The following is an 11,487-nucleotide window of genomic DNA, read 5'->3' as shown; positions in this document are numbered from 1 at the left end:
TATTTTATATATATATATATATATTGTTACGAAGTTTTCGGTGTTTCTCTGTTCTTTTCTCTCTCTCTCTCCCATCCCATCAAGATACTGCTACTTACACGATCACCGATTCTATGTTTATATACGATGGTTGTAAAGGGGTTGCGGGGTAACCGACTGCGTTTTCAATAAGAGCAATATTTAAGAGCATATTGAAAGCATAATTTTTTACGACGACATTAAATAAGCTGGTCAGTAAACTTTAACGTGTTATCGATATCTTGTATGATAAAAACGGTAATTATCGAGCAAATTTCGGATGAATTATCTCTGCGCTCTGAACAATGATTGCAACTGCAAATCGAGCGACCAAGTTCTCGCGTGTACGCGACTCGATTTTTCCTGGATTCCGCGGTATTTTTTTGTTTTCGTAAACGTACACAAATTTATCGCCAACTGATAAATCATTCGCGGTACGTTTAATCTTGTCGCGTGTACGCCGAGGTTTATCGCTCCCTCTGAACGTCTTGTTCTTTCGAGGATAACTCTGGAAAATAGCCGTTGCTTTACCAAAGAATGAAAAGGATGGAAAATTAGCTGGTTCTCTCGAATCGCAAGGCAAAACAATTTCAGATCTTTCTGCTGATATTATCACGATCGTCGATGAATTTCAATTCCGAACGGAGTTCACTTTCAAACTGCAAGACTTTCAGAAGCTCTAACGCACTCGTACCAAAAGAAACGTTGCATTTCTTATCGTATCCTCGGTATCGTTCTTTCTTTCTTCTTCTGTTTTTTTTTGTAATATAACAAAATTTGTAAATAACTTACCGCCATTCCGCGGTTGCGTATTCTTGCCAGCCAATCGTTCTCTTTTTCTTTTCCTGTAGCGTATAATCTAATCGTGATTCCGAATGAAGAAGAAGAAAAAAACAGATTCGCATTGTCTATATTATATATATATATACATATATATTTAACCTATTCTTGTACTCTATCATTTTTTGTACAGAACTATGCACTAGAAGCTAACCATAGTGATTAGTCGGTGCTCGAGATAAATATCGATTGTCGGATTCGTTAGACCGCTCGGCATCGCGAAGACGAGATTTCGTATTTTTATAGTTCGCGAGTACAAATTGAAACGGGGTGCGACTGGTACTAGCGAATTATTCGTTTGTTTCGTTGTTGAGAAAAGCAAGAAATTTCGCTCGTATCGTTTTCGCGTTACGATACCGCACTACGACGTAAGCACTCTCCCTTTATTCTCGCATAGTTAACGAAACAACGCTCTGCAATGCAGTTATTGTCAATTCGACAGAGTGTGAATTGTTGTTACCGTTTTTCGTTTTTAATCAAAGCCACGTTCGCGTGCACGCGGCTTCTGTTGAGCTGTAAATTTTGACTCTGTGATGTGTAATTTTACGTTATCCTTGACGGAACACTCTGTTCGATCGATTACCAATACTTTGGGCACAATCTGTGGTAGGAGTAACTCGTTCGCTGTAAACGTTCTTCGATGTCGTACGTATATATTTTACACCTTATAATATATATATACACACACACGTGTATACGTTGGTTGAAAGTGCGAAGGAACGATCGTGAAATTTTTTCACCGTTCTTCCGACAACGAAACGTTGCTTTCGCGTTGTAATTTCGGTAGCCGTTCTGAAACACACCACGAAATTCGTCTACTTGTGAAAAAAATGAATGGGGAAAATTTGGGTCGCCAGCGACCGCAAGAATTTGTAAATATTCAACATCGATAAATATGCAATAGAAAATAAAGAAGAAAATAACAGTGAAAACGGTGTACAATTCATTAACCCTTCTTTTCATCTTTTTCGCGCGTCTCGTATTCTCGCATAATTTACGCGGTCACGTGTAGAGTGAGCTTATTTTTCGTGGGTCTCTATTCGTAGTAACCTCCTCGTGGTGAGACCCGGGCAATCGATATTGTTGGCGATACGATATTCTTATCGTGTCTCGAATAATGTCGAGCTGATGACTACGAAATTAATCCTCTTTCTTTCAGCTCAGCTTAGTTATTCCGTGCTTTCGTACTTGGAAGAAAGAAGAAGGAGGGAAGAAGAAAATGATGCTGTTAAAGAAAGAAATTATTCACAGGGTAAAAGATTAAATTCGTATATTTCTTCACTGTTTAATATCGTACGTCAAGGGTGGTATAATTTACAATACGTTAAAAATAGAATGCATACTCGAGAAAAACTTATTCGCTACTAATATCGAAAGAGAAGAAAATCGAGACGACGAGTGTGCCTTGGTAGAAAACTGTGTACTGCGGTTGGGATAATAATTTAATTCGAAGGAATGGTACAATTAGGCGTAATCGTGCGCATATTTACAAGTTTAACCGAAAGTAGAAATAGCTGTAACAATGAATTGATCGAGATCCTTCTTCACGTGTTTAGATGAAAAATTAACCCTTTGCTACGCTCGGCGTTATTTCAAGGCCTCTGATACACGAAAACTATTCCTATGAAAGACGTCGAAAAGTTTGACCATACGACGAAGGTGAGAAAGTCGGTATCCGGCGGAAGAAACTACTCTCTCAAATAACGAATGTTAATGCACAAGTGAATTTCACCTGTTGACGATGTTGTTCAAGTTTTACGAAACTCGAGCTATATCGTAGAAATTTGCCAATGAAAATTTAGTCCCGTTGTTGATCGAGAATCGGTTTCAGTAGCCGGTGTAATCGTGCCACTGTCCTCTCTGAGGCCTGTACTGCGCTCCGCTAATTTGAATCGCCTCAGGTGTCCTGTAGTAAACCGTTCTTAATCTGTCGTTGTTGTTGACCGCCGGCAGAAATTGAGGACTCGGCACGAATGCTTTCTGCTGTTGCTGATTCACGGTTCTCGAGACTTTGTAATTATTCTCCGTCGATTGGAGGACCGGGTCTCTTCCGAGTTGCCTGTGCAGAGGTAGAACGAATCCGCTGGGCAAGTTGGCCTCTTGGTTCAACGTAGGCGTCAACGCGTCGTTCAGAGTGACGTCGTACTCGCTTTCCGGGATATCCTGCAGTCGATGCGTCACTTCGTTGATTCTCTGCTTCACTCTGTAGCTCTGTGGCCCCGTTGGATGTTCCTGGGTCTCGTCGTTCTTCAACGTGGATCCGTAAACGTTCGGAGTTTCGCTCGTTGTTAGTCTTCCCTTGTTACGAACCTGAGAGGTTTGTATGCTTCCTTCGCTGCTCTGCGTAGGATTCGAGTAGTCTTCCGTGGTCCATTTGGTCAAACTTTCCTCGAAATTCTGTCGATTCGCCTCGTCTGTGGATTTCTGCATCTCCTCTTCGCGCTGCCTCTCCGTCGGCCTTCGAATCACTGGTCTGACCAAGGAAGTGTCGTATTCCTCGGGTCTCTGCTCGATCTGACTCTCTGTGTGAGTATTTTTATACACCTCGTAATTTTCTTTCTCTTCCTGTTCCAACTTGGACTCTCGATTCGACTCCCTGAGATTCTCCTGTGCCGGTTCGTGTACGTAGTAATTTTTAGGCCTTTCCTGAATCGTCGTTCTCTCCGTCGGCCTGTCCTCCTCCCTTTTAGGGGTGGTAGCCTTCACGCCCACTGGCGATAAACCTCGGGGATTAGGGTTGCCTCCCCTGGAAGGCAGGAAGGGTCGTTTGACAATGCGGACCGCGGTTCTTGGAGGAGGGGAGGGCGGATCTTCTGGCTCGTCGTAATATTCCTGCGAGTATTCCTCCATGGAAGAGGTCTGATAATGGCCCTGTTCGCGCCTCTCGTCTTCATCTCTTTCCGGATAATCCTGCTGTTGATACGTCCGACGAGGTTCCTCGTCCTCGATCGAAGCTCGAGTTGTCTGCGCAGATTTGCCTGGTCTCTCCGTCACGGTTGCCCTCTCGTTTATCGGTTCTCTCGAAGTCGATTCTATCTTGTGAACAAGTTGCTCCGGTAGGCAAGTGGTCGTAGTTGAAGTGGTTGTTGTTGTTGTTCTTTCGTAGCTACCGCCTCTTCTAGGTGGTGAATCCGTACCGTCTTGTAGATCCTTGGATCTCGAACCTGCCCTAGGACGATCGACGTCCCTTTCCCTTTCGAGAGGTCTGTACGGTCTTTCTTGCTGCTTATCGGTGTCCTGCGTTCTTCCTCGATCACGATCCAACGATCTGTCCTTGCTACGGTCGAGGGATCGATCTCGTCCACGGTCCGCACCTCGATCTCTGTATCGATCGTAGTAGCGATCTCTCGAGCGATCCGGTTGTTTTCTAGGTCGATCATCCTCGTCGTCCCGATATCGAGGTCTGAAACGAGACTCTGTCAAACTCGAATGATCTCTCCAACGATTCCCTCTCCTTTACTCTTTACTGTTACATGAACGTACGTTTAAATATGTTAGAGGTATATGAGTATGTTACTTTGTGTTAGACAATGTGTTCTGATTAATTTGTTACGACAGACGAATATAATTGTATCGGTGTTGTGTGCGTACGTTACCTTACCTGAAGGGTCGGCCCCTTTGCCTGTCTATCGTGTCTACGGGGTCTCTGTCCCAGTCTCTGTCCCTGTAAGTCGGTCTTCTTCTCAGCGGTCTTCGAATCGGTCTCAGATCTTCCAGCTCGTCCTCGTAGTAATCGTCCTCTGCCAAGTCCGCCGGTCTCCTTCGAGGTTCCTCTGCAACAAGATCTATTTAAACCTATTCAACTATTCTTACCTTGTGCGATATAAAATTACCAGTCGGTTGAACTGATGTAGCTTTGTAAGCGTATTTATCCTGCTCGGAAAGTGGCACAGGTCTTCTGATCTTAGGAGGAGCTCTAGGTCTCGAGTAAACGGAAGCTGAAGGTGCTGCAGGCTTCACCAATCCATCCGAACCTGAAGCTACTCCCGCGGACGTAGAAACAGGGTCTTTATCGTCGTATTCGTCTCTGTACCTGCGAAACGATTAATCACATTCACCGTCCAGTTAAGAATTCTACAAAGAATTGTCCATGTATTTATCTACAGTAAGCTACCTTTTATCAGAGTACCGACGATCGTCGGTATCCCTGACCCTAGAATCCATTCGTCGATCCTCCAGCTCAGCCTCCTCGATTTCCCTAGACGCAGACCTTGATCCCTGATCGGGATCTCTAGATCTAACCCTCGTGTCCTCTTCTAGAGGATCTCTCGCTCTGGTAGGATCTCTCCTGTTGTTTCTGCTAGGATATCTGTCTCTAGCGTTGCCCTCGCGATCTCTGTCGTCTCTCGGCACTCCGTCTCTGCTTCGTGGAACGTCTCTCTCCCGGAAGTCACGCTCTCGATCCCTCAAGTCACGATCTCTGTCCCTTCTGTACTTTCTGTCGTCGTAGTCGTAATCGTCTCTGCTGTAACCCCGCGGACGGCTGTAGTCGTCGTCGTAGTACTCCTCGTCGTAATAATCGTACGCCGGTCGTCTCCTGAAGGGTCTTCTCCTTCGCGGAAGGTCTCTGTCCCTCGGTAGAGAACGTCCGGTGGCCGGTGTGACTGGTGCGGACGTGGTCGTGGTGGTGGTGGTGGTGGAGGTCGTGGACGTGGTCGCAGCCTTGTACAACGCGTCGTTTCTGTGCCAGTACTTCTTGGAATTGGCGCAGTCCACCTCCGAGACGAAATGGCAGATGAAGGTTTTCTGATCGAACGCCGTGAAGTTGGCGCAGAGGAAATCGTATCTCGTGCCAAACAGACAATGGTGGTACACCTTGGAAAACAGAGGAGGAGGAGGAAACTTTTGTTTATTCGTAGGCTTTACACATTTTTCGTTACTTTCTTTTTTCGGTGTCGGTGTAGAATCGATAGGCCACAGTGAAAGCAAACGAATATCACCCGATGGTGAAACTTTTCACCATATTTCACAGACTTCTTTTTGTTTTACGTAACGTCGAATAATTGCGTTTCTTCTATCTACGGATAGAAGCGCGCGCGTTCGTTTGACGAAAATTTAGGACGAGCACGATTCCAATCGAGGATCTTAACACACTTTTCGCAGATGTTGCTAGACACTAGCACACCGTAGCTTTCACACCGTGACTACGTGCGCGCGAGTAATTGCTCGGTGAGCGCACAGGTGTACCATACGCCGAGGCTGTTGCATGTACACGAAACTCGTGTGATTGTCTGGCACGTATCGCCTTGTCGGATTATCTAAAGGAATCATCTAGAGTCATTCAGAGCACGTCCTCGCTCCGAGTTCTTTCAACGTTCGGTTTCGTTTCTCCGAAAGCTGCATTTTCCACCGTCTCTCTCCAACGAACGAGGACAATTCGAATTGGATAATCGTTCACTAATCTATCGCGATTTACCATCTTCCAGCCTGCGTTTTACCTCACTCGAGGACAACAGCCCGGAGTTTCTCTATGCTTTGGTAATTTTATTGGAAAGTTAGAGTCCACTGTTCTAGATTGCAGGAAGTACCTCGTTGCGTATTTGCATGACAAGAACGCGCCACTCCGGCTGAAAATCGCCGAGAGAGTCATGATTGTCTAAGGATCTTGAGTCAACTCGGTTCGCCGTTTTCGCGATGATGGATCGCTAGTGTTACTCAACTTCTGTTTAAATGTCAAACGTACGGTCTGGCCAAGTTGAACCAAGAACATTCGTTAAACTTTACCCGAAACGGTTCCAGGCGATTGTAAACGCGATGGAGCGGAACTCGAGTGAAATTGCGCAAACGTTCCCCTAAATCTTCGCCGTTTCACCACCAATTTTTCTCCTCTTTTTTTTTTTTTCTAGCACGATATCCGGTTCTGTCGGCGTTTGAACCGAGGGAAGAGTATCTGCGAAACATTTGCATGACAATGGGCCGTTCGCTGGCTCGGCAGCCTGGACTAAACACAATCGATAAGGAACGACGGAAAAAGAGGTACTTTGCAATCGCTTTCACAATAGCAAGATCGCGTCTCGTGTGAATCTCGAAACGGCCAGGGACGGGAAGTGTATCGAACCGCGAAAGTCTCCTCTTCTACTTCAACTTTTCTTCCACGTCTTCGCTTTTTCCGACAGAAACGGGAAATTTGTGTTTCCTCTGTCGAGGTGGAGGTAAGGTTGATCGTTCTTTCACCGATAGAAGCCAGGAGAATCATGGTCACGCCAGCGAGCGATACACTTTGTCAGAAAATCTTTCTTCGCCGTTCGTCCAGATGACACTGACTTTCCTTTTCACTAGACCGATCGCGATACCCACTTTTACTCTTGCAACGCTCGAGTTTCTTCGTTCACTCGAACGAGTTCTTCAGGAGCACGGCGAACAGGATGCGTGCTGTATTTTAAACGTTATCCCACGACGATCGAGTAATTTGCATTCGATAAAATCCCACACCCGATTCATCTGTCCTTGATCCCGCGACTTTTCACACAGCTCACGAATCTCCGATCCGACACGAGGTTTCTCTCAGCACGAGAATATAAAACGCGTTCTTTTCCCCAACTTTTAGCCTTCGAAATTGTTTACTCTATCCCGTGGCTCCATCGAAAACACCGGCGAAATAAATCCGTTCATTTTTTCGCAGATCTAACGCGCCGCCGTGTAGACACGGCTAAACGTAGCGTATCCTTGAAGACGTTGACATTATTAAAAGAAAGAGAAAGTCTGGGAATTTTTCATTCGGGAATGCTTGAGCCGTCGATATCTCGCGGCACAAGCATAGGAGAATTACGTTCTTCTCACCTGACATTTGTGTGGCACGCTCGCGTAAAAGCCATCGTGAAGTCCGTCACACTTGAAATCGATGTCCTCGGGGATGCTGTTGTAGAACGGATACTCGCTCAGATTGTATCCGTTCAGTTCACGCGGCAGATTCGGGTCCCAGATGTAATCGATCTGCGGAATTCCCGTGAGGACGTGTCCAGATGTACCGTTGGTCTCGCTGCTCGCAGTCGTGGTACCCTGGAGGGAAATGAGAAGAAATTATCGATTTCACGATCGATCGAATCCCGCGAAGATAGCCTGAAAGGTAAGGAGTAACACGTTGCTTAGGGACAATGCGTTATTTAACGCGTGGTGGATGTACCGTGTTATAACGGTTTCGCGATGAGCTCGTGGCGCTCGTCGGATGATGTCACTGTGTCGTTTATGCGTGAAGGTAAACCTGTCGTACGAGGATGCTTCACCTGGACGTTAATTGATTTGACACGGGGTAGGGTAGTCGTAAATTACGATCGCGGTGGAAAAAAAGCTCGTAGGAATGAAAGTATCGTTCCCGAGGATCGCTACTGGCGACGTAATCGTCCTCGTTTAACTACACGAGGATGGAACATGGAAAATAGGAACAGATGCGTGGGTCCGTCGTGACTGTGGTAGCATCGTCGTTTGCATCATCGTGGATAAACGGTTCTGCCTGTTGCTATTCCTGTACCGGCAAATAATCGAATCACGAAACCTGTCCGCGGAGAGCACATCGCGAGTGATCGTGCTTCGGACTATAAATTCAACGACGTGTGTCGTCTATGTAGATTCGATCAGGCAGGCTCGGGCGGAGGAGGGAAAAAATAGAAAAGGTTCGGGATGCAATTACCCTGGGTGGTTAGAAAGTAACATGGCCATAAGGATCGTACCTCTGCATCCTCGTTCTCGTTTTCGCGGACGTGGCTCTGATCTGTGGTGCTGGTGGTCGAAGGCGTCGTAGTTGAGGTTGTCGCGATCTTGAATTTCGGCCTCGTTGCCTTTTGCGCAGCCGAAACTGCCGTGGCCAATAGGATTCCTGGAATGTAGAAGGAAGTACGTCAGAAACCGGTTGTGCTCTACCGAGACCTTTCCCCCCTCGCTCTTCTCGCCAGGGTTTTCCCCGATCGAAACGGGAAGCACCGTCGAAAAAGTGATTAAAACGTTGTTTAAACGACACGACAAGTATCGGACGAAATACGCGCGATCGTTCGTCGCCGAGCGACCGAGAAATTAATTAACCTGACGGAAAGGTTGGAAAGAAAGTGTGTCGGACAGGTTTGCAATGGTTAGAATCGGTGGCACGTCAGCCAGGTGGTAGGTAAATAATCAAAGTCAGGTACGCATCGTGGGATTGCGCAAGTGACGAAGAAGCGTCGGCGTTGCAAAACTCGTACACGAGAAGATCACTCGGAGAGAACTTGTAGCGTGTAAGTGTTGCAATTTTCGCTAGTGCAGGTGAACGCGTTCGGTTGGGTAATTGTTTTCAAGCAGATCAAGGCTGTCTATTGATCGTTTTCTTTCACCGGCTTTCGTTGATTTACGAGGAGATTGTCGGGCATATTCCATACGGACAATTCCGTTTTCTTTCTTTGCCGTAGCGAAACCTCCTCGTTAATCAGCAGTTAATTAATCGCAGAATCTTTGCCCGCGAGCTGCTCCTAATTAGATCGAACCGGTTCAAGGTCGATGGATCCACGAGTGAACCTCTCGGACCACATCGGATAGAGCCTGTCCACGTCCGATGAAAAAACCAAGTACTTTTGCCGGTAGAGGTATACAGTATATTCTCCACAAGTGTCAGACCGCAAGGAAGCTAACCCTGACACTCGTAGAGTCAGGGACCGCCTTTGTAGTTTGCCGAACGTAGACAAGGACAGCGAATAAAAGATAAGCATGAAAGGTCAGTCGAGGCAACCAAGCGATTTAAATATCAACTTTTTTAATTTTACGTTTTCTTATCCCGAAATTTTTCTTAACATATTGATGAGATTTTTCTGATGAAAATGACATAAAACACGACATAATTTGAACAACATTTACTTATTAACACGTTCACTGTCACGCCAGATTTACAGATTGCTGTCAGGCGGCCACAAGAAAATAAATTTTAAGCATATACATTAAGCAGCTCATATTTGAGCTGGCAATACACAACACAACTAACTAGTAAACCAAATCACCAGAAAAATTTTCAATATTATTATTGAAGTAAACTTTCGTAGAACGAGAGTGAAAAATTGAAAGAATCAAAAGAAAAAACGCGAATTCGTATCTTTTTCGATTCTAGAATATAAGAAAATTTGAATAAAATACGCGACGAGAATTGGGGAGAAGCATAAGTTAAACGCGTAAAAATATTCAATAAAAAACGAACTAGGGATGAAGCTATTATTTCAATACGCGATGCACTGACTCTAGTATTTACTAAAATTCAAAAATTCTCGTATAAATTCCGAAAATAGATTATTAATTACGGTAAACTACTGAGACGGTTTAATTAAGGGTGGGCATGGTGCTGCTTTAGTTTGAAATGATTTATAAACACATAATTAACAGAGGAAAAACCGTGAAACGGCAAAACGTCAACATTCTAATTGTTATAACATGTAAACAAAACTTTAAATTTAGTGTAAACAGAAAAAATATATAATACAATTTATTTCACGGTATTGCAACAAATAAACGTTGAATCAATATTTAATTCGTATAAAAACAATTATTTAACGTAATAATTTTACCTTCACTATGGCTATTTTTAATCTACGACCACAGGTCAACCTGATATCTAATCCTTACGAACTTTAAATTCAGTCTAAACTGAGAAAATATATAATACAATTTATTTCACGGTATTGCAACAAACAAACGTTGAATAGATTCTTAATTCGTATAGAAACATTTATTTAAAATAATAATTTCACCTTCACTATGGCTATTTTAAATTTACGACCAAGGGTCAACCTGATTTTTAATCCTCCGAACTTGATTTCACAACGAGAAAGTAATAAGATCGTTGAAACGTACTTATTTGTCAAAGAAACTTGCAAAAATGTATAAATAATAATATGTAATGTTTTAACAAATTTTTGGAAGTATAAATTAATAATAAAATTGTGAAAATTAATAAATTATACGTTATTATAACATTAATAGAATTATGACTAAACCGAAGTTCGAAGTCGAGTATTTAAAGTCTGATATTACGTGCCTAGCGAGTGCCGGTAATTGTTAAAATTTGTTTAATAATTAGTAATAGAAATTCTAATTGATTCTAATGTATACAAGTGTTACAAGAAGGCTGAGTGTGTACAGGGTGGACATAGACTAGCTAGTAGCCCCCGACCACTCTATTCACATCTCAGAACCTTCAGGTCAAAATACGCCGCGAAGTGTCTAGGGCCCAGTATAAAGGGTAAATGATTTCGCGGGACATCGGCGGGTCCTTATATACCTGCGGTACCCTCTCCCCAAAGTCATTAGCAAAATCGTCGGTTAGGTCAGGCGGGAAATTTTCGCGGGAGATTTTCGCGGGAGATTTCCGATATCGTAACACGGTATAATTTATCAATTTTCACAATTTTATTAAAAATTTATACTTCCGACAATTTGTTATAACATTGCATATAACAATTTATACGTTTTTACAATATTCTTCAATGGAAACATAGGTTTTAGCGTTCTCGTTACTTACTCGTGGTTAAATTAATTTCGTAGGGATTAAAAATCAGGTTGACCTGTGGTCGTAGATTAAAAATAACCATAGTACAGCTAAATTTATCGTGTTAAATAATTCTTCTTACACGAATGAAAAATGTATTCAACGTTTGCTTGTTACAATACCATGAAATAAAT

General features: G+C 43.7%; 1 protein-coding gene across 1 annotated transcript in view; it reads right to left on the bottom strand.

Moving 5' to 3' along the window:
* Positions 1 to 2,685: 2,685 nt before the first annotated feature.
* The window catches only part of LOC108579580 (zinc finger CCCH domain-containing protein 13), a 21,050-nt gene continuing 12,248 nt past the window's right edge, over positions 2,686 to 11,487 (bottom strand). Inside the window, exons 3-8 of the mRNA XM_017943153.1 lie at positions 8,526 to 8,671; positions 7,639 to 7,857; positions 4,973 to 5,673; positions 4,692 to 4,891; positions 4,460 to 4,631; positions 2,686 to 4,261 (exon numbers count right to left, since the gene is read on the bottom strand). Of these exons, the coding sequence (XP_017798642.1) occupies positions 2,686 to 4,261; positions 4,460 to 4,631; positions 4,692 to 4,891; positions 4,973 to 5,673; positions 7,639 to 7,857; positions 8,526 to 8,671 (3,014 nt within the window). The remainder of the gene's footprint in view (positions 4,262 to 4,459; positions 4,632 to 4,691; positions 4,892 to 4,972; positions 5,674 to 7,638; positions 7,858 to 8,525; positions 8,672 to 11,487) is intronic.

Source organism: Habropoda laboriosa, unplaced genomic scaffold (genome assembly GCF_001263275.1).
Source record: "Habropoda laboriosa isolate 0110345459 unplaced genomic scaffold, ASM126327v1 scaffold33, whole genome shotgun sequence".
NCBI lineage: Eukaryota > Metazoa > Arthropoda > Insecta > Hymenoptera > Apidae > Habropoda > Habropoda laboriosa.
Note: the sequence above shows the minus strand (reverse complement) of the source record. Positions and strands in the feature narration are given on the sequence as shown.